General features: G+C 43.5%; 2 protein-coding genes across 4 annotated transcripts in view; one reads left to right on the top strand and one right to left on the bottom strand.

The window, feature by feature from the left end:
- ly75 (lymphocyte antigen 75) overlaps positions 1-2,714 on the top strand; it is a 32,448-nt gene extending 29,734 nt beyond the window's left edge. Inside the window, 3 exon segments of the mRNA XM_048234544.1 lie at positions 323-445; positions 1,602-1,775; positions 2,095-2,714. Coding sequence (XP_048090501.1) covers positions 323-445; positions 1,602-1,775; positions 2,095-2,270 — 473 coding nt within the window. The 3' untranslated portion in view covers positions 2,271-2,714.
- A 1,951-nt stretch (positions 2,715-4,665) lies between these two features.
- On the bottom strand, positions 4,666-18,074 carry marchf7 (membrane-associated ring finger (C3HC4) 7). Of its 3 annotated transcripts, none has more exons than XM_048234550.1 (10): positions 18,020-18,074; positions 14,283-14,467; positions 12,408-12,560; positions 10,163-10,328; positions 9,620-9,793; positions 8,139-9,381; positions 7,845-8,014; positions 7,536-7,639; positions 7,214-7,315; positions 4,666-5,688 (listed from the first exon to the last, which is right to left on the bottom strand). In XM_048234550.1, the coding sequence occupies exons 2-10, from the start codon at positions 14,463-14,465 to the stop codon at positions 5,515-5,517; spliced, it is 2,469 nt and encodes an 822-aa protein (XP_048090507.1). In that variant the 5' UTR covers positions 14,466-14,467; positions 18,020-18,074; the 3' UTR covers positions 4,666-5,514. The 3 variants fall into 3 exon arrangements, with proteins under 3 accessions (XP_048090507.1, XP_048090509.1, XP_048090506.1); XM_048234552.1 differs by lacking the exon at positions 18,020-18,074 and adding an exon at positions 17,477-18,005; XM_048234549.1 differs by lacking the exon at positions 18,020-18,074 and adding an exon at positions 6,478-6,526.
- Between the last annotated feature and the right edge of the window lie 943 nt (positions 18,075-19,017).

Below are 19,017 nucleotides of genomic sequence, written 5' to 3'. Positions count from 1 at the left end.
CAAATTATAGTTTGTAAATTGGACAGGTAATTGGTGTCAATATCAAAATAAATGGTCAGGTTTGACAAGGTCTGTTTGATTCAAGGTCTTAGTTTGTTACCCTCTTTACAGAGGAACATGTTCATGTATTGCCATTGCTCTTTATTGATGAGTGTGACCAAATTAAATGGAATATTTAGATATTTGTGAAGATGTTTCTGTCTAGGGTTTTCAAATTACCTGAATTAAAACATCTGGCCTATATGTGTGTGTGTGTGTGTGTGTGTGTGTTACTATTAATATCCCTTTACATGAATGTCCTCTGCTTACATTTGATTGACAGATTCATCAGCACACCTGCTCAGCATCAAAAGCGAAGTGGAGAACGATTTTATCTCCAAGTACATCAGGGACAACCCCCACATCACCAGCCATGTGTGGCTTGGCCTCGAGTCAGACACAAAAAGTAAGACAACAGCAATCCGATTAAACGTGAAAGCCCCCTCTCACATGTGAGGTTTAGTATGTAGCAGTTTCTTAAGCTGATTTTGGAAGTCAATTAAACTATGACTTCTTCTAACTTCATAGACTTTCATAGAGAGATAAAGAGATAAAGCACTAAAAGTGCAGGACCCCATTGTGTTTCTATGTTTTCTTATTATTATACTTACTTCTGCCATGGTTGGCATTGGCATGTCCTATGGGCACTGCAATATAAGAAGTGAGCTCGTATCTCAGCAACGCTTTGATGTCCGAAGTCCAAACTTGGTACAGGGGCTTGGTACCTGACAATCAGGACGTACAAGGAAAGTGATGTAATTTGGCCTCTACAGGGGACGCTGCAATACAGGAAGTGAGCTCATATCTTAGCAACGCTTTGATGTCCAAAGTCTAAACTTGATATAGGGACTTGGTATCTGATTGTGAGGACACAATAGGATATTGGAATCACTGGGCCTCTATAGGGGGAAAACACGAAGTGAGATGTCTCAGCAACGTTTTGATGTACTAAAGTCAAACTTACAGGGGCTTGGTACAGGGGCTTGGTACCTGATTGTGATGACGCACTAGGAAATTGGCATCATTTGGCCTCTAAGGGTGCTGAAAACAGGAAGTAAGCTCATATCTCAGCAACGCTTTGATGTATGAAGTCCAAACTTGGTACAGTATTTATAGTCTATATCTTTATAGACTATACTGTACTTTATAGTCGATTGTGAGGATGTACAAGGAAAATGGCATTATTTGGCCTCTAGGTGCGCTGTATAGAAAGTGAGCTCATATCTCAGCAACGGCTTGATGTACTAAAGTCAAAGTTGGCACAGGGACTTGGTACTTGATTGTGAGAACGCACAAGGAAATTGCCGTAATTTGTCCTCTAGGGGCGCTGTAATAAAGTAAATGAGCTGATATCTTAACCATTCTTTATCCAATTGCCATTAAAAAGTTGCTGTGTTTCATTATGCCATGGCAACGCCATTCCTGCTAGTGTACTACTAGGCCCCCACATATCGTATGCACTGTTTTGTGGAATACTTATTGAGAGAATATTGATTTATTGGTTAATGGACATCCAGGATTTTTGCCATTGACAGCCATAATTAGATATTGCCTTTGTTAAGATTTAAGATGGATGGACGACAGCAAAGTGGACTTCTTCAAGTGGAACAAAGATCAAAAGTTGACTTCTCTGCTTCCAAACATCTGCGCTGTCATGCTGACCAATGAGGAAGGCACCTGGAGACAGACCAGCTGCAGAGATAGCCGCAGTCGCATCGTCTGCAAGGCCCCTATGCGTGAGTGACCCATGGATCTATGTTTGTGTCTGTGATTATTATCGAAAAATCCCACTGTTTAATTGCATATAGTACAATTCCCAAGTCCTGTGTAAAGAAGTGTGTTTTACAAATACTTGCTGCTGATCCAGGTTAGACTCTGAGTACAAGGTGAAGCCTACAGAAAGGCTTTAGAAGGTTCAGTCTCTACGAAAGTGCAGTCTGAACTCATTCAGTATTACAAAAAAGCCCAAAGTGTTCCGCCTAGACTGATATGCTATTGTGTGTGTGTGTGTGTGTCTGTCTGTCTGTCTGTCTGTCTGTCTGTCTGTCTCTATAGGGTCAAGTGGCATCACACCAGCAGTGATCTTCTGCATCATTGTGATACCAGCCATATTGGGCATTGCACTGTATGTTGTTTTCAAGAAGACGCGCCACCACTTCTTTAGTGCTGTCCGCTACCAGCGCAGCTTCGATGAGGTTGACAGCACAAGCATCATTAACGACACAGAGTAACTGCACTTCTGCCAACTCAACAGAGGAAAAAAAAAATGTGCCTTTCTGCATATGAACATGCTTCCGACATCAACTGAACCAAAATCAAGACTACGCCTGCTCTGCATAAACACCATTATTTATTATCATAACCACCGTAAAAAAAACCAGAACTGAAACAAGAATTCAAGCTGATATTCACAGGTGGTGTACATATTGACTCAAGTCCAGAATGATGTTTCAGGTGATATACTTAAGATCCGGGTACTCATTTTATTTTTGCGATTTTTAGTTGATATTAACTGTTTTGACTAAGCATCTTTTTAATGAAAAGACAAACTGCAGGGCTGTGGAATGTTAAAAGTTATAGTGGTGGCACTGGACTGCTGACACTTGCTTTAGTTATGTGTAAACACTGGTTGTTATGTGAGAATAGAGAATGCTGTGAGCAGCTCTGTTTAACGGAGGGGGTGTGTCAAACTATTTGATGATTTGTGATTTGTTTGCTTAATGATTTGATTGACCACTGGCAGGGTCTCGTTTTTGAATTTGAAATTAAAAAGCCACCCTAAAATAAGAGACTATATCGTAGGTAACTAGCATGGTGTGTTTCAAACTAAGTAATTTTTTTTTTTCGAAACCTATTTTGATCATAAGATGCACTTCCACTGTTTTTAGTTTTTTTTTTTTTTTTTTTTTTTATAAACTTGTTTAGCTCTTGATATATTTTTGTTCAAGCCAAAGTCGCTTAAACTGTGATAACATGAGTGTATGAATTAATATTTTTGAAGATTACGTTTTTGATTTCTTAAAAAAAAATGTTTACATCTCTGAGTGGGTTTGATGCCTGAGCTGGCGTAATTCTTATTCATGCACTGATCAAGGTGTAAATGCCCTTAAACTAATTGACTAAACTTGTATTGTTTGATTAAGTCATTAATTAAGCAATTTGTCTAAAGGCATTTGATTCAGTTCTCCAATCACTCCCTTCATATGATGTCAGTTAAGTCCATGTGTTCAGATTGTGCAATTTAAAGTGTTAACAAATGGGAGATCTCAGCCCTCTTCTTCTATGCACTCAAACTACTGAGAATTTGAGCACTTTAAAACTCTTTCCATTTATTTTTGTCACTGCTTTTTATGTGTAAATTGGAATGCAGTTGTGATTTCTGTATTTCTGTTCTTTTTTTAATAAACACTTAAACATATTGCTTCACCATACATACCATTCTAACAAAAGATCTCTCAACTCAATGTTATGTTTTTGTAATATATCTTTCCACTCAATATTATGTTTATGTAATATGTTTACGTTTTAGTTGTTAGCAGAGACCACACACTCATACACAAAAACAAACACTCATCAAGCAGCAGTGTAGTCAGGGTGCAAGTCACCGCAATTGACCGCAGCCATCTTTATGAAAATGGCGTTTCATGGGTGCTTGTTTCCAGCACCAGCTAGAAGGTTCCACTATAGAATCTTTTGTTCCATGTTAGACGGAGACGACGTAAAGTACAACAGTATGTTGTTGAAGATTTGATATTCCCTCAGGAAAAGTTGTTCACATTTGTTAACGGGCTCAAACAATTTATGGATACCAGGACTACAGCAAATTACTCTCGAGAATTTTGTTGTTGATGTTAAATGCTTCTCTATAACATTATACATATTGTACCGTTAAAAAACAACATTGAGCAGTGGTCTGTCCATGAGGGAAGTACAAACTGCTATGCTGAAGTACAGCTGTACAAAGAAGATATCACAGGTAGAGGGTGGCTCTTGACTGTATAATTTATGCTTGAATGCAGTAGTGTTGGGTTTGCTGACTACAGATTGCTGTTGTATCAGAGAGGAATCAACTTTCAAGGTTTAAAAGGTAAGGTCAGCGATTTCTGGCAGCAGTAAGCTGTTCTGAAACTCAATAGCCATACAAACAACATCCCCCTCCCTTTCAGATTGTCCTTCTAAAGGCCTACACACGTGCACACGCACACACACACTGCAGAGAGAGCAGACAATAGCGCCTTTTTGCACTCATAGTAGATGGAGATCATGTGTCATGTGCACCAACTGCATGACTACAATGAATCAATAATACATCTGCCTGTCAATAATTTCCCAATGCCAACACAGAGGAGGGCGGTGTTCTACAGTGAGCAGATTGGATTAGGGTACATTGTAACTGCATGATACTACCAGAAGATTGTTCCAATACACAAAATCTAATATGTATAAAATGTGCACAAAAAATAAACCACTAAAAGATTTACAAAATGGATACAAGTATACAAGGTGTTTTTTTTACTCAACTACAATGTTCTGGCAGTATCATTATTACACAGCAGTGAAGATGACTAAGTAAAGGTCGACTCCCACTGATACTCCCAAAGGACGAGACCTTATTCCTACTCTGCATACATTTGAAAGCTTTATTTTAGGAATTCAATCAGGAAATCAACAGTAAGCCAAGCAAAACTTACATTACCTTTTTTTGTTCTTCAAACACAAAACAGCCGTGACACAGGACAAAAAAAAAAGTGAGAACATAAAAGACAAACAAAAATCACGTTAGCTCTGTTTCACATCAGAGTATCAACTCAAAAACAACCAACATGGTTTTTCACATACAGAAAAAGGAGAGAAAAGAAAGATGTTTAAAGGGAATACATGTTGCTGTTCTTCATCATTTCACATGCCTGCGCACACACACACACACACACCAAAAAGGTGTTGATGAAAATGTAGAGCAGTGATAATCACTGCCTCAGTGTCTTTCAAAACTGGCTAGCGCAGTCAGTAGGGTTCAGCGCATCCCAATGACTGACACACACATCATATCATATCATATCCCAGGGCAGACATGAAGACAAGAGCGATCATACACATAAAATGACAAGCTTGATGAAAGTGTGCCTGACCCTTGTGACAGAGCCAGTGAGTGAGTGAATGAATGAAATAATGAACGAACGAACGAACGAACTAGAAAAACTATAATGGTTGGAAAACAGCATGGTGAGACACAAGAAAAAAAAAGGCATAGCGTTTTCTCCAGAGGAATTGTGGGATACAGTGATTAAACAAAAGAAGGAGGGGGGAAAAATAACTACCCAAACAAACTTTTTTTTTTTTTTACTTTTCATTCTCTTGTGTTTTTAAGGCAGAAAAAGCAAGTTCCTCCTCCTCCTCTTCCTCTTCCTCTCCCCTGTTCTTGGCATGGTGGAGCAGCTCGCTCCTCCTCTTCTGGAGGACAAAGGCAGAGTGTAGTCAGACAAGCCTGGAGCGAAAGGAGCAGAGAGCGGACAAGCAGCTCCCTGGCTTTTGCACGTCCCTTTGATCAGTATTCCTCCTCTTCCTCTTCGTCATCATCATCCTCCAGGTCGCAGAAGTCGATGGACGGACGGTGGTCCCGCTCCTCCTCATCGGACTCAGCGTATGAACCTGTGAAAGAGAGAAAGGGAGAGAGAGAGGGAGAAAAAAAGACAAATTAAGAAACAAAGGAGGAAGTAGCAGACCCCAGGCAGAGAGGGAAAAAATATCAGTGCATAATGTAAACAAACATCTTCATTTCTAACAACAATACCAAGACTATCCTCACCTTTAACCTATAATGCTTTCACTTTAACTCACAGCCATTTGACAGTGAACACCTTTGGGCAGCCGTGACTTCTTTCTGAACTGCATTCCATACTCAGCAATAAAGCAGCACTGTGGTGCATTGCCGTAGCAATCTGGACATGCTCTGCCGGTCACACTGAGTGCAGAATCATCTAGGATATTCCAGCTATGCCTTCCTTTCTCACCAACACACCCATGCCTTGCCTTGAGATGAAAACTCCTAGATTCAGAGGAGCATAAGTCCATCCCAGGATCTGCTCATTCCTACAGCTTGTTGTTAAACCAGTAGTGCTCCTGAACCAGATCATACTGTTCTCAAATAACCACAACAGGACCTAAACTACTGCATTTGGGGGCATGAATATCTTTATCTTTGACTACTTCAAATACCAAATGAAATAAAGTGTGTTTTTCTTACCCCTATAAATGTTTTATAAGGAAGCACATTTAAACATAATGAGTGGTTTTAGCAAACTTTTGGCAGTGTTAGGTCCTATAGTGTAGACAATAATGTCGCAGCTTTTAGTTTTACAGTGTTAACAGCATCCAAAGACAAACAAATGAAAAATAAAAACACCAAGGCATCAAAAGGAAAAAGTCATTCCAACATACTTTCAAGATTGTCCATGTGTTCATGAAGAGTTCTCGCCAAGTTGAAAAACTGAGCGAGAGAAGGGGAGAGTTTCAAAAATAACACATCACAGCGCTGGTGTTATAATATGGTTTGAAATCTACACAAAAGGAGCTGGGCGGTATAAGAAGGGTTAACAAACAGGCTTGATTTACCCTGAGATGGGAGACTCTGAGATTTCGTTGAAGTTAGTTCAATAAACACATTTGTTTGAGTTTAGTGCTTACCTGACTACTATAAAAAATCATCATCAATGGAGCTCAGAAATGACAAATTACCATGGCAACCGTTACCTCACTTCCTACGTTACACCATTTTAGAAATTCTAATATTCGTTGCAGGTGCATTGCATTGCCCATTTCATCAAAAAACGAATACAAGTATTCCTGTTCGTTTCTACCGGGTGTAGGCTATGGAAATGTATTAGCTCCACATCAAATGGATAGACGCATGTACAATGGCTGTTCCACAGGAGGGAGGAGATAATAGAGAAACACTGAACCAAAGTTTGACACGAGTTTCTAACTGAAACGGGAAGCCCAGAGTTTACCTCATCATTCCCAACAAACTCTTTTTAACAAAGCCCGCTTTCGGGATAACCCCTGGTCAGGTCGTTGCTTTAAAACTGTACTGAGATCTGAGAACATGCTAAAGCGGTTTAAAGCAGCGGTGATGTGGGCTGTGCCCGAGAGGGCAGCACAGACAGACACTACTCACCCCTGCCTCATTGGCTGCGCCCAGCACATCAGAGAACCTCTGCTCACACAGGTGGAGCAGCACCACCAGGTACAGGCCACAGCTGATAAACTCATACTCCGACTGAAACGCACACACAAACACACACTCAATAAAGGACAACACAACATAAAAAAAACTCCCAAGTGATTCTGTTGGCCATGACTGCTACGTTGAATGAGCAAGGACGCTAGGCTATATTGGTAGTGCTTGTAATCATGAGTTGAGTCAAAGCTCAAAGGAATGGATGACAAATATGAGCTAAATGTGTACAGCTGCTTGTAGTGCAGATGCACTCACTAACCCGCTCGTGGGACCTGTAGAGCTCGTTGATGTCAAAGTTGTCTATGTTCAGATGCAGTTTCTCCTTACACAGCTCACACGTGGTGATGGCATCAAGGTTCGACCCTGACGGTAAGAAAGACATGTTTTCTATGTTGTTCTCTTGACATTTCACCGTTATTCTCTATGATATCTGATACAGACACATCCTACGGAATTTCTTGAGGGTGTAGTGTGTAAATATATGCTGTGCAAGTCCCAATTTGCATAGACACAACAGATTCTGGTTAATCTGTTAATCCAGAGAGTGTGTATGTGTGTTGCTCCATACCAGAGCTGATCTTTGACAGGAGCCACTTCTTGATGCAGTCCTGGTGCACATACTGCAGGCTGCCGGTGCAGCGGCAAGGCTCGATCAGAGGGTTGGAGCCGGACTCCTCAGCCATCTGGCAGATACGGCACAGATCCCCCTCCTCCTCATCAGAGTCCTCCAATAGCAGGCTGTAGGGGGAGGGTGGAGAGGAGTGAATGGAGCAATCATCTCCCAACCATCTGTGCCCATGAAAAATGCTACAACACACATTTACTAGCCCCAGTAAACTGCAGGTGTGGGATATTGTCTCACCTCTCCTGAAGCTTGCGCAGCCTCTCTGGGTCCCTGGAGGGGGCGGGCTTCTCCTTCTCCTGTCCGTCAGGCTGGCCCCTCCCACCAGCACCACCCACCTCCACTGCCAGCATCATGTGATCAGGAACGCGGAGCAGCGGATTGGACATCACCCGAGTGAAGGCATGCCCACGGCCAAGGCCGGCCAATCGCGCAGCGTCTTGCAGCTGAGCCGCCGACAGACCAAGCGCCCCCATGGAGGGAGCCGCCGCCGCCGCTCCTTCAGCCTCCTCCTCCTCCTCATCGTCGTCGTCTTCCTCCTCCTCCTCCAGGGGTGTGCGCGGGGCGTCGGGGCTGGCATGTGGGGGCACGTGGGCACGCACCGCCGTTTCGTCGCGTCCCTCACGGCGGCGACGGGCAAAGAGGGGTGTGCAGCGGTTCCGCAGGGACGAGGAGAGCCACGAGCTCCCGACGCCACCTCCTCCTCCTGCACCTCCTCCTGAGGCTACAGCTGCCGCTGCGGCCGCTCGGCTCCTCCAGAACTCTGGGGACAGGGTCTGCTGCTGCTGCTGCTGGGCGTCCACTGAGGGCCGGCCACGGGACTCCCTCACTGGCGAGAGCTCCTGTCGCCGGCGCCGCAGCATGGCAAAGGCCGACTGCACGGGGTCTGCTACTTCCTCTTGGCGCTCAGGGGCTGCCAGCGGAGGTTGGGATGGGGAGGGGATGGGCAGTCGGGGGGCAGGAGGAGGAGGAGCAGGAGCAGGAGGAGGAGAGGTGGGGGCAGCGGCTGAGCTAGAGGAGGAAGAGTCCTGGCTGGAGCGGCGGGAGAAGAGGCGGGAGAGGAGATGGCGGGTGGATCGTCTGCCATCCGGTTGGCTGCTGCTGCTGCTGCTGCTGCTACTGGTGCTGGTGCTGGTGCTGGTGGAGGTGGTGCTGGTGGTTGGCTCAGAGGTGGAGGAGGAGGGGGTGGTGGTGGAGGACTGGCGCTGAGAGAGCGGTGTGTAAGGGATGGAGCTCCAGGAGGAGAGGCGAGAGGGGTCAGAGAGCGTGGAGCGAGCACGGGAGGTGGAGGAGGTGAGGTGGTCAGATGAGAGGGAGGCGCGCGCCGGTGAGGGGGAGAGGTAGTCGGAGGAGGAGGACGAGGAGCTGGAGGCGGGGGAGGAGAGGTACCGGCTAGAAGGAGTCTCCCGACGGCTGGAGGAGCCGAAGCTCTCTTTGGGCCGGGCCCCCTGAGCGTAGGTGGAGGTCACACGCTCTGGGCGGTCTGGAGAGGACAAACACATATGCACACAAACACATTACTATTGGCTTTTCTACATTGTGCGCACATCAGAAAGAGAGCCCTGCTGTGTGTGTATGGAAGGAAGTGTTGTGCACTAGAATGTGGTGTGTTTGGGTATGCATGTGGGTCCACATCAAATGAATGTCAACCCAGTTTCTCTTTAAGGAGATCAAATGGAGAATAATGGTCAGTGTGTGTGTGTGTGTAAAAGAACACCTACACAGAGAGGAGCTGAAGGTGGAGCTGCGCTCTCCCAGGCTGCTGTAGCCGGACTCTCCCCTCTTGTCCAGCTCCCTGCGCGCCCACAGCCCCTCGGAGGACGAAGACGAGCTAGAGGAGGTGGATGAGGACGAAGACGATCTGGACAGAGGGCTGAGGCTCTTCCACGGCATATCTAAACACAAGTTCACTTTGTTATTCCCCTGCGTGTGAAAGAGAAGTACAAGCCGATACAACAAAGGTATCAGGTTATTCCGGCTCTGTGCTTTTTTGCCAGCAGATGACATTTTGTGTTGACATGTGGGGAGCACACACACATACACACACCTCAACGGCCAACGCCTGATGACTTCTCTGACTTAATTCTACACACCCACACCCACACCACTCCTCTGTGTGGACCAACATTTATTCAGGACACCGCCCATTTCACTATTCCTTGTCCATTGTTTTTCATTTTTCAGAAACGGCTTTTATGATACCAGAGTATGATAGCAGATTCTCCATTTAAACGTGGACTACGGTGAGGTAAGCTGGGATTTACCTGAGGCGCTGTTCAGGGAGGAGTAGGAGCTGCTGGTGGCCGAGCCGGACAGGGTCCTGGCGTAGGCCGCTCGGTTGGTGTAGGACAGCTTGGCCCGTTTGGACTCGCCGTCCTGCGTGGAGCTGAGCAGGCCCGTGTAAGGACCCAGTCTCCTCTCTGTGTCCATCTGTCAGAACAAGGAAAACAAATCGTACTCATGCTTCACACATTCACCCTTTCCCCCTTACCCTTTCAGTTTGGTGAAAACTGTTCATAAGCTCTCAACACCCACACAAAAGCCAAAACCCAATACTGAGTAATATACTGTAGCATAACACAGGGTTTCTACAGGTTTCAACAGCAGGTTTCGTTTTTATCAGTTATGAGTTCCACACAACTCTTGTAAGAATTTCTTTACATTGTGATACTGTATCTGTCCCATTGAGAGAAAGAATTACAACTACAAGTTCTATCTATGCAGCTGAAAAAAAAAAAAAAAAAAAAAAAAAAAATCAATGACCACTGTTGAAGTTGCGTTAAATGAACATTAACATAATTAAGACCTACCCAAGTGTATTTAAGACATAATGTGTAATATTCTAATGTATTTCATACTTTGTAAGGCTTAAAATTCATATAATTAAATGTTAGGCCAAGACGTTTTCAGACCCCAGGGGGAAACCCTGTAATACTGCCTTGCAGCTTTACTATTTATTTTCCTCCCATTTGTATAATCAGACTGAGGCATTAGGTGACGAATGACTGTCATCTGACTCTTTGTACACTTCAGGCAGTTTGAGATAGGGCTAAGGATGTATTCCCTCCGCTTAGTCCCACAGCTTGTTTCCCAGCAGACTCAATGCCAATGTTGTCATTCTAGCTCTGTTCCCTCTGCAGCACAAGTGACTGGGAGAAAGGACCATCGCCAGTTAGGTCACAGTTTGTAGGCTTGCTGGGACATACAGACTGATGTCAGAGGGAATTATTCAGGGCGTGGGCTTGTTTCATCCCCCTGCTCATCTACTGATCTCATTAGATGAGGTCATGCTTCTGAAGGGATAAGATCTGGATGAGCTGTTGGGACTCCCAGGTCTCATAAGACCACCACATGCTGTTAAAGCAACAGAACAGAGTTGTTCCCATTAACTAAAACCTGAGACTTGTCTCACTAACACCACCAGATTCACAGTTGGTGCTGGTGCAAGCTAGCTAGCTGGCTAGCTGATGCTGATATTGTGCTGCGAAAGCAGTTCTTACATTTTTACAGCGTTGTGAACTTTTTGTGGACCACTAAATTACACTGAAGTGTGAATAGTCTAGGCAGTTTCTGAAAACACGTTTTTCTCCAACCTACTCATAACCAAAAGTAAGTAAATTAATTTTAAATAAATAAAATGTTCTCCCACATAATATACCTTTCAACAAAACAGTTTCCCTTCTAATATGTCTATTTTAATGCAACCCAGCCAACAACTAGGGCTGTTATACAGGTTTGTGGCACTGGGTTCTAAGCAACTTTAACTGCTTTCTTAGCAAGTTATGAGCCAAAGTGGGTGTAAGTGGGTATGGATTCCAAATATGGCACATTCATACAAACTCACACCCACACAACATCAAAACTGCCATCATTCTGGTGACAACCAGATACAACCTCTGGATAGAACACAGTCTACAATTTCAACATGCTTGGCACTGATGGATCAACAGCCCAAGTCACTAAAGACGTGTGCTTTTCCAAATAGTATCACAGGCCAATTCTCAAATAACAGTGTTAAAAGGGCAGAGTAACACGCTCACCTCCGAATTTACTGAGTTACACAAGTATGATGTGTAGTGGGTTGTTTTCAATCATGGGAGTGAAGAAATGTTGTATGCAACATTCACAGTGCAATATTTTGTTATTTGGATCTGATGCAATGAGTCAACACCCTGAAGAACTCATAACATGTTCTTGCTTTTGTAAATCATACCAAGGAGTAACAAAAAACAATGGCAAAAAAGTACTGGACTTCAGTGTGCGCAAAACCTTGGGATTGAGAAGTAGGGGTGCAGTTCCCATTTCAAATGTGCCATTTGTGTAGACATACAGAACTTGAGCAGAACGTCTAGGTAGGTGTTGGTTTCAGGTGTGGTGGCAGGATATAGCTTTGAATGTGGCGACATACACAGAACAGCACTAGTGTCAGCTTGTTTAAACGCACCACACTTTCACTCTTAGGTACTAGGGTGCAGGGGCCAGTTTTGGAGGCATTCCTATGGGTCTCACCAATTTGCTTCTGCTGCTCCCCAAGGAGGGCTCCACCCACGAGCGGTCTCGGGACACAGAGGAGGACGAGGAGAGAGGGGAGGAGAGTTTCCAGCTTGAGTGGCGGCTCTCGGAAGAGCTATAGTCCCGGGAGCCACTGAGGTAACGGGAACTCTGGAAACAAACCAGACAGAGAATACATCAAAGAGTCAGACTGGGGGAAAGATGGGGACAATGAGAAAGTGTAAAAGAGTTAAAGAAATAGCCTGGGCGAACCCAAACAAACCGGTTAGCAAATTTGAATTTGCTCTGCAGCCCATTGACGCCCGTTTCCAAACTTGCTGTTTTACTTCCACAGGCGTAACCAAAGTGAAATTAAACGTACATTTGTGCATTAAAAGGGCATGACGTTATTTTCTCAATTCCAAAGAAAATACACATTCCTGAGTATTTGGTGATTTGGAAACGGGCGTCAGTGGGCTCCTTTCCAGACCAACCTGCAGAGCAAATTCAAATATGCTAACAGGTTCATCTGGGTTCATCCTGGCTAGTAGAGAGAGTGACAGACAAAAATAAAGAAAGAAAACTGGAAAAAAATGGTTATTTTAAAGATGCAATTCAGGAAAGCAAAAGGGATGCTACTATATGCAAGACAGAGAGGAATACATGAACCACACTATCTGAGGGTGCCAAAATACATTTTTTTTTTAAATACTGGGGAATGTAACATTAAACCTTTTAAGTCACAAGATGACACTGTGTTCATTAAGCCCTGTGATGTAACAATGGTTTACAATTAGCTGAGACTGAGCCTCTGATACCCCATGAGCTCTGAAACATAACACCCCCACACACACGTGGGGAGGGAACACATGTTTGTATGCATCCATCTGGCAGTACTGTACAAGATAAATATGGCCATCAGTGGTGCAAAGAGACAGCAGGAGCGGTCTTTTCTATCGTTAACCAATGAGAAGTGGATGTTGGCCAAAGGAAAGTCTGACTTCATGCTCAGAAACTAGAGACACACCAGACAGGGTGGATTCGGTGGAAGCAGAAATGAACTTGCACACCTTTGGAGACACCATCACAAGCGTGCACAATAAATCAACAAGGGAACAGACTACGACAGATTTATTACATTTATTTAGGGAATTTAATTCATAATTATTTGAAAATTCAAAGTAGATAATTTGAAACGAAAAAGATATCCAGCAATATTATTATTACACATCATGAACTCAGTGACCACCTCTCATGATGCTATCACACACACACACACACACACACACACACACAGTAACCTTATCTTGCGCGACGGCACCTTAACAGGCAGAGTGAAATGTGCAGGGGCCAGGAATCTGGGCCGGCCTATAAAAAGAGCTGGCTAATGAAGCCCCTGTAACATGAACAGCCTCCCCTCCTGAGCACGGGGACAGCTAGCCAGCTAGCGCGTGCTGGTGCAGGCTAAACAACCAGGAGACTGCCCGGGGTTAACTTGCAAAGTTAGCACTGTGTGTAGCCTTTCTAGAAGCATCCATAAGACACTCACTAAACTAAATTAAACAAAAAGCTATTTTATTTGCCCACAACAGGCCATCTTTGATAAGAGGCATTGTTCACTTGACACTGATGCAGTTAGTGCTGTTTTTGATGTCATGCCATAGCTCAGATCTATTTCTACTTTTCCTCCTATAATGCTAAGAAGTGGTGATCTCCTACAGTGCTGCTTTGCAGGATGTGGTGACATCCTTCTCTAATGTGCAGGAAATGAGTTTACACAAAATTAAACTTCCGGTTATTACACACATTTTTACTCAAGAGTTTAGCCAGTGTTAGTAGTAGTTAGTAGTTAACTGCTCATTTAGTGGTGGTTGGGGGAGGGAGGCATACTACCTGGTAGTCTGAGTCCAGTTTGCTGGAAGAGGTCCGTCCGAAGCGCTCACTAGAGAGAACGCTGCCCCTGCCATAGAGAGAGCCGGCGCCCAGCGAGGAAGAGGCGGAGAGGGATGAAGGTGTGGAGAGCGATGAGGAGCTGGAACCCCCAAAGGGTAGCAGCCTGCGCGGCTTAGAATCCATCACTAGACAGAGGCAGACAGAGAGACAAGAGATTCATTTCTCCAGAACATTCTTTCCAGTTAGCACAAGAGCGCAAAGGACATGTCTATCAAGGTTATTTAAACTATTGCCATGTTGGTCGCAAACTGATGGAAACCATTGGCTTATTTTTTGTTATACTTATGAAAAAGCGGTCTCCAAAATCTGACAGAGCTCTACCATGAAAAGAGGTTTTCTGAGAAAACGACTCCTGCCATTTAAACTACGGTCCAACTGGCATGAGCATTTTCGTCCTGCTCACTGTAACAGGCAGTTGGTCTTTGAGCAGTTTATTAGAAATGATAACATTATAGCTTTGGTGTTCTAATATCACATTGCAGAGCTACAAGGAACAGTAGAACTTAGAATTCCATTTTCTTGTAGTAATGTGGCGGTGATTCAACTGCGCCTTTTCAACAAACCCCACAAGTTAGCCGAACTCCCACACTCCTAATTCAGTGTTACCAACATCTCCTGAGCCTTAGGCCATGCATCATGCTTCTGACTCGAAACTTAAAGCAGCAGCAGACCTTCACCTGAACAGCTCAGACATTTGGTAAACAAGACACTAACGTGTGCTAAGGTTTTCACACAGGTCGAGTCATTGATAAAGCCCAGACAAAGTTGGTGTATCATAAAAACCTCAACAAAATAATGACTTTATGAGTCACACCCAATACACTCAACTGAATTACAAAGAATACCCAAATCCATACCAAAACTATCGGTAAACATCAAAATACAAAATATAAGCTATAAATAATCACAGTTCAGACAGGAAAATTGTGAATATGCTGACATGAGACACAGAATGTAGGCCAATTTAACAGAATCACGATATCTGTTATTCTTCTGGGACAATGAGTCACATTGTGAAAACAGTTAAATCTCATATGGTGGTTAGAATACATTAATGCACTTTTCAGGATAAATCAGGCTTATTTAAAGGTTGTATCAGCGATAGCGGGGATACGTCACTTCTGTTGATGTTCAAACAAAACAGAGAGCTAGCTTGCTACTCCCTTCCCCTCCCTTCCGTGCAATTAAAACTCTCCTAAATGCGCATATCGTCGGTTATTGGTTGAAACACTTTATTTTGCTTTTGAGGGGTTACTTAAGGTAATGAAACAAGGAGGCGCACACAAGGCTTGTGTGGAAAAATGTGTATTGTAGCCGAAAAGTTACAAAAGAAGTCAGAGGCTAAAACTGGAGCAACAGACGTTTCAGGCCTAGTCCATTTTCAATGTCTCCAGTAGGACAAACCTTGTTGGTAGCAATTGTTTTTGTATACAGATCTCGGAGCCTAGGCTGCATACAGAGACACGTTTTTTTGATGGCCTGCTTATGGGGCAGGCAGCTAGCGGATTGTTAGGAAAGATTAGATGAATATGATAATTTATGTTTGGGCCTTTTTTGGGCCTGAAACCGCTGATACAACTTTTAAGCTCTCAGTATCAAAGGTGAACTGACAATAAACATGTAATAAATAATAACAAATGTAAAAGTGCAACTATGAAATTCTAATCTGGAACATCTTTATGCTCAATGCATTTAGTACTGCACAGAATATTGAAGTTAATGCTTGTGCAAAGCTAACTCTCCTAGTTGAACAATATCTTCTGATATGATGATAACAACATAGTTGACTGAGGAACAGGTCATGTTGACTTGATCCTCTGCCAAAAGACTATGTAGTTCAAGCCATGCCTGTTGGAGGCGAGAAATTTGATCCGGATTGACACTGCAAATATAGGTTTTTGCAGAACAATTCTGCTCACAAGTAAAAATGTCCTCTGGGGGCATTCTACTTAGTTGTAGCTGATGTAGTGTTGACCATTTTTATGGAGTTTTTTATGGCCCCTGTGTTCATAATACAGACAGATCTGTTTTACTCTAATCAGGGTGCAAACTGATAACTGCTTCACAGCGCTGACACAGCACTGTGGGTGTAAACACACACACACACACACACACACACACACACACCGATAGCTCAGACTTCCAGGGTTGGAACAGCTTTCACTTGCAAATATGCACACCCACCCACACTCTGACTGCTTCTCTTTACAACCTTACTACTGACCATGAACTCATAGTACATGCATAACCCGTGAGGACAACCTGCAAATCATTTCCTCCTCAGACTACAGCACACTCTGGTATGGATTTTGTATCTTGATAGCAACTTCTACCAGTGTATGGAACACATGAAGATGTAAGAAAGGTGTAATCCAGCAAACTGCAAGCTGTTGCACGTTCTATTGTGTTGGATTCATAATAGATACCCCAGCAAAGACAGGTTAGATGAGGACTTCCAACTTCCATTAGCATCGTTCATTAACCATGCCAAAGACATAAACATACACTTAATCTTACATGTGCACACAAGGGCTAACACCCTGCTGTCTGGATGTTTTTCAGAAGAGGGCGTCCACATCCATTTCTTGAATTTTCTATGAGACCCCATAGGTCAAGCTGTAACCAGCCCAAACCAAAAACAAGCCAAAGGCCTTGTCATTATGTGTCAATTAGAGGGGGTTGTATGCACTTCAATGAAATGTCAAAACATGGCATGTCGCAACAGCACAGACCCAGAACTGAGCAAGTAGTAGCCCTAACAGTAGGCTACATTCCATTTTTGTCAAACAGAATAAGAACAAGTTTTTTCTGCACCTGTGCTTATTGTGGAATCTGGCACAACAAATTTGTAAAAACGGAGCCACATTTAGATTATGATGAAGTTTGACGACTCATGTGCTGATTGTAGCTAATTATTTGTTGTGCAACTTCAGTGAGGCTAACGCTGTAGACAGAAACCAAGCCAGTCGCCTCCATTATCTGAAAAACTTGCTTCGAGGCTCCAACACCCTCATGACCTTTCAAAATGTCTGTCTCTGGACGCAAAGCAGTGGTTTAGCACTCATACTATTGCTTTATTTGTGTTGGACGAAATGACAGTGAAATATGTTTTAAGATCAGATTCGTGCACTCACATTCGAATTAGTTGGAAAACCGATGTAGGCCCATACACGCGAACTCCGCTTAAATCTATTCGAGGTAAACAAACTGGTTCGCTAAATCAAGAACACCATTTCCTTCTGGAACCAAGCAGTCAAGAACACAACATTTCTGAATACACTCCAAATAACGTTAGGATTAGCTCAAAATGCATAGTCTTAGTAAAACACTATAACGATCAACATATACGCAATACTTCTTCATAAACACCTCTAATCAAGCATTTAGAACCAAGGAACGGGGCGCACATCAGGGCCTTTGCAATACAGCTAACGTTAGCTGGTTAGTTAGCTAGCAGCAGCATAGCTTTTTGTTGACAATACAGGGTTTAGCTGGCTTACAACAATAATTAATTTTAGGCTAGTTTGTGCTAACTACAATCGCATGCGGTGTTACTCCAAATTTTACAATTACTTTCGTTCAAATAGTCTCAATTTCTCGCGTTTAAATGACGTTCTGTAGGCAAAAACAACGCCTTTAGCAGTGCTTCCGCATAAACAGAACAAGAAGTGCCTCACCTCTGATTTCCAGTCTCACTGCGTTCAAAATAAATGGCGTCTGTGTGTTGATATAAAGAAGGTCATGTGATTTACAATGCAATCATACACCAAGAGGAAATACGTAACCTATGGTTTTAAAGACCAAACCGTATGCTGTCAAAATAAGAGTCAACCGTTTTGGTCGAACAGCAGTGGGGTCTGTTGACATACAGAGTTGTTTAAAAGGTTTCAAATAATTTTGATAACTTTGAAAAACTCCAGCCTCAAAAAATTAAAGTTCTGCCATGTATTGGTTCAACCTAACACAGGTGATTTTACCACATAGCTGATGTACCCTGAAGAGTTGTGCTAATTAATCCACACTGAAAAAACAGGACTGGACTGATAACAACCTTAACTAGATGTACCGCAGAGCGGTACAAAATATGACCGCCGCATAGTCCAGCACATTTTTTCCACAAAAAAATCACGCTGAAAGGCCTAAAAACTCGAAAGGGTGGTTGCAACCAAACTCCAGACTTATCTTCATGATAACAATCTTCTTGAACAATTTCAATCTGGGTTCCGTTCACGCCACAGCACAGAGACAGCCCTTGTCAAGATCACTGACCTTCTCCGTGCAGCTGATGCTGGCCTACTATCCATTCTCATCCTCCTAGATGCAGTGCCGCCTTCTACACAATATCCCACCAACTGTTGCTTGTGAGTGGCTTGAAAGTATAGGAGTCTGTGGAACTGCCCTTAAGTGGTTTACACACTACCTGACATATTTTGTCAAAATTGAAGGCCACCAGTCAGACAGCTCAGCACTCCAACATGGAGTTCCACAGGGGTCAGTATTGGGGCCACTTTTATTTATCATCTACCTTCTTCCACTAGGCAATATCTTCAGACATCATGGCATCCACTTCCAGTCATTTGCAGATGACACACCAAGCCCACTGCCACACTCCCCCCAAACACCCTCACCATCTGTATCCATGACATCCAGGCATGGATGACCACCAATTATCTCC

The sequence above is a fragment of the Alosa alosa genome, chromosome 23 (genome assembly GCF_017589495.1).
Source record: "Alosa alosa isolate M-15738 ecotype Scorff River chromosome 23, AALO_Geno_1.1, whole genome shotgun sequence".
Classification (NCBI taxonomy): Eukaryota; Metazoa; Chordata; class Actinopteri; order Clupeiformes; family Clupeidae; genus Alosa; species Alosa alosa.
This window is presented reverse-complemented; position numbering and strand designations above follow the sequence as displayed.

Excerpts from the sequence above, each read along its gene's own strand:
- marchf7 (XM_048234550.1), bottom strand. The coding sequence starts at position 14,465 with ATGGATTCTAAGCCGCGCAGGCTGCTACCCTTTGGGGGTTCCAGCTCC. Across the intron at positions 10,329-12,407 it reads GGAGCAGCAGAAGCAAATTG|ATGGACACAGAGAGGAGACT; the intron begins GTGAGACCCATA and ends TTGTTCTGACAG. Across the intron at positions 9,382-9,619 it reads CACCTTCAGCTCCTCTCTGT|ACCGCCCAGAGCGTGTGACC; the intron begins GTAGGTGTTCTT and ends TGTCCTCTCCAG.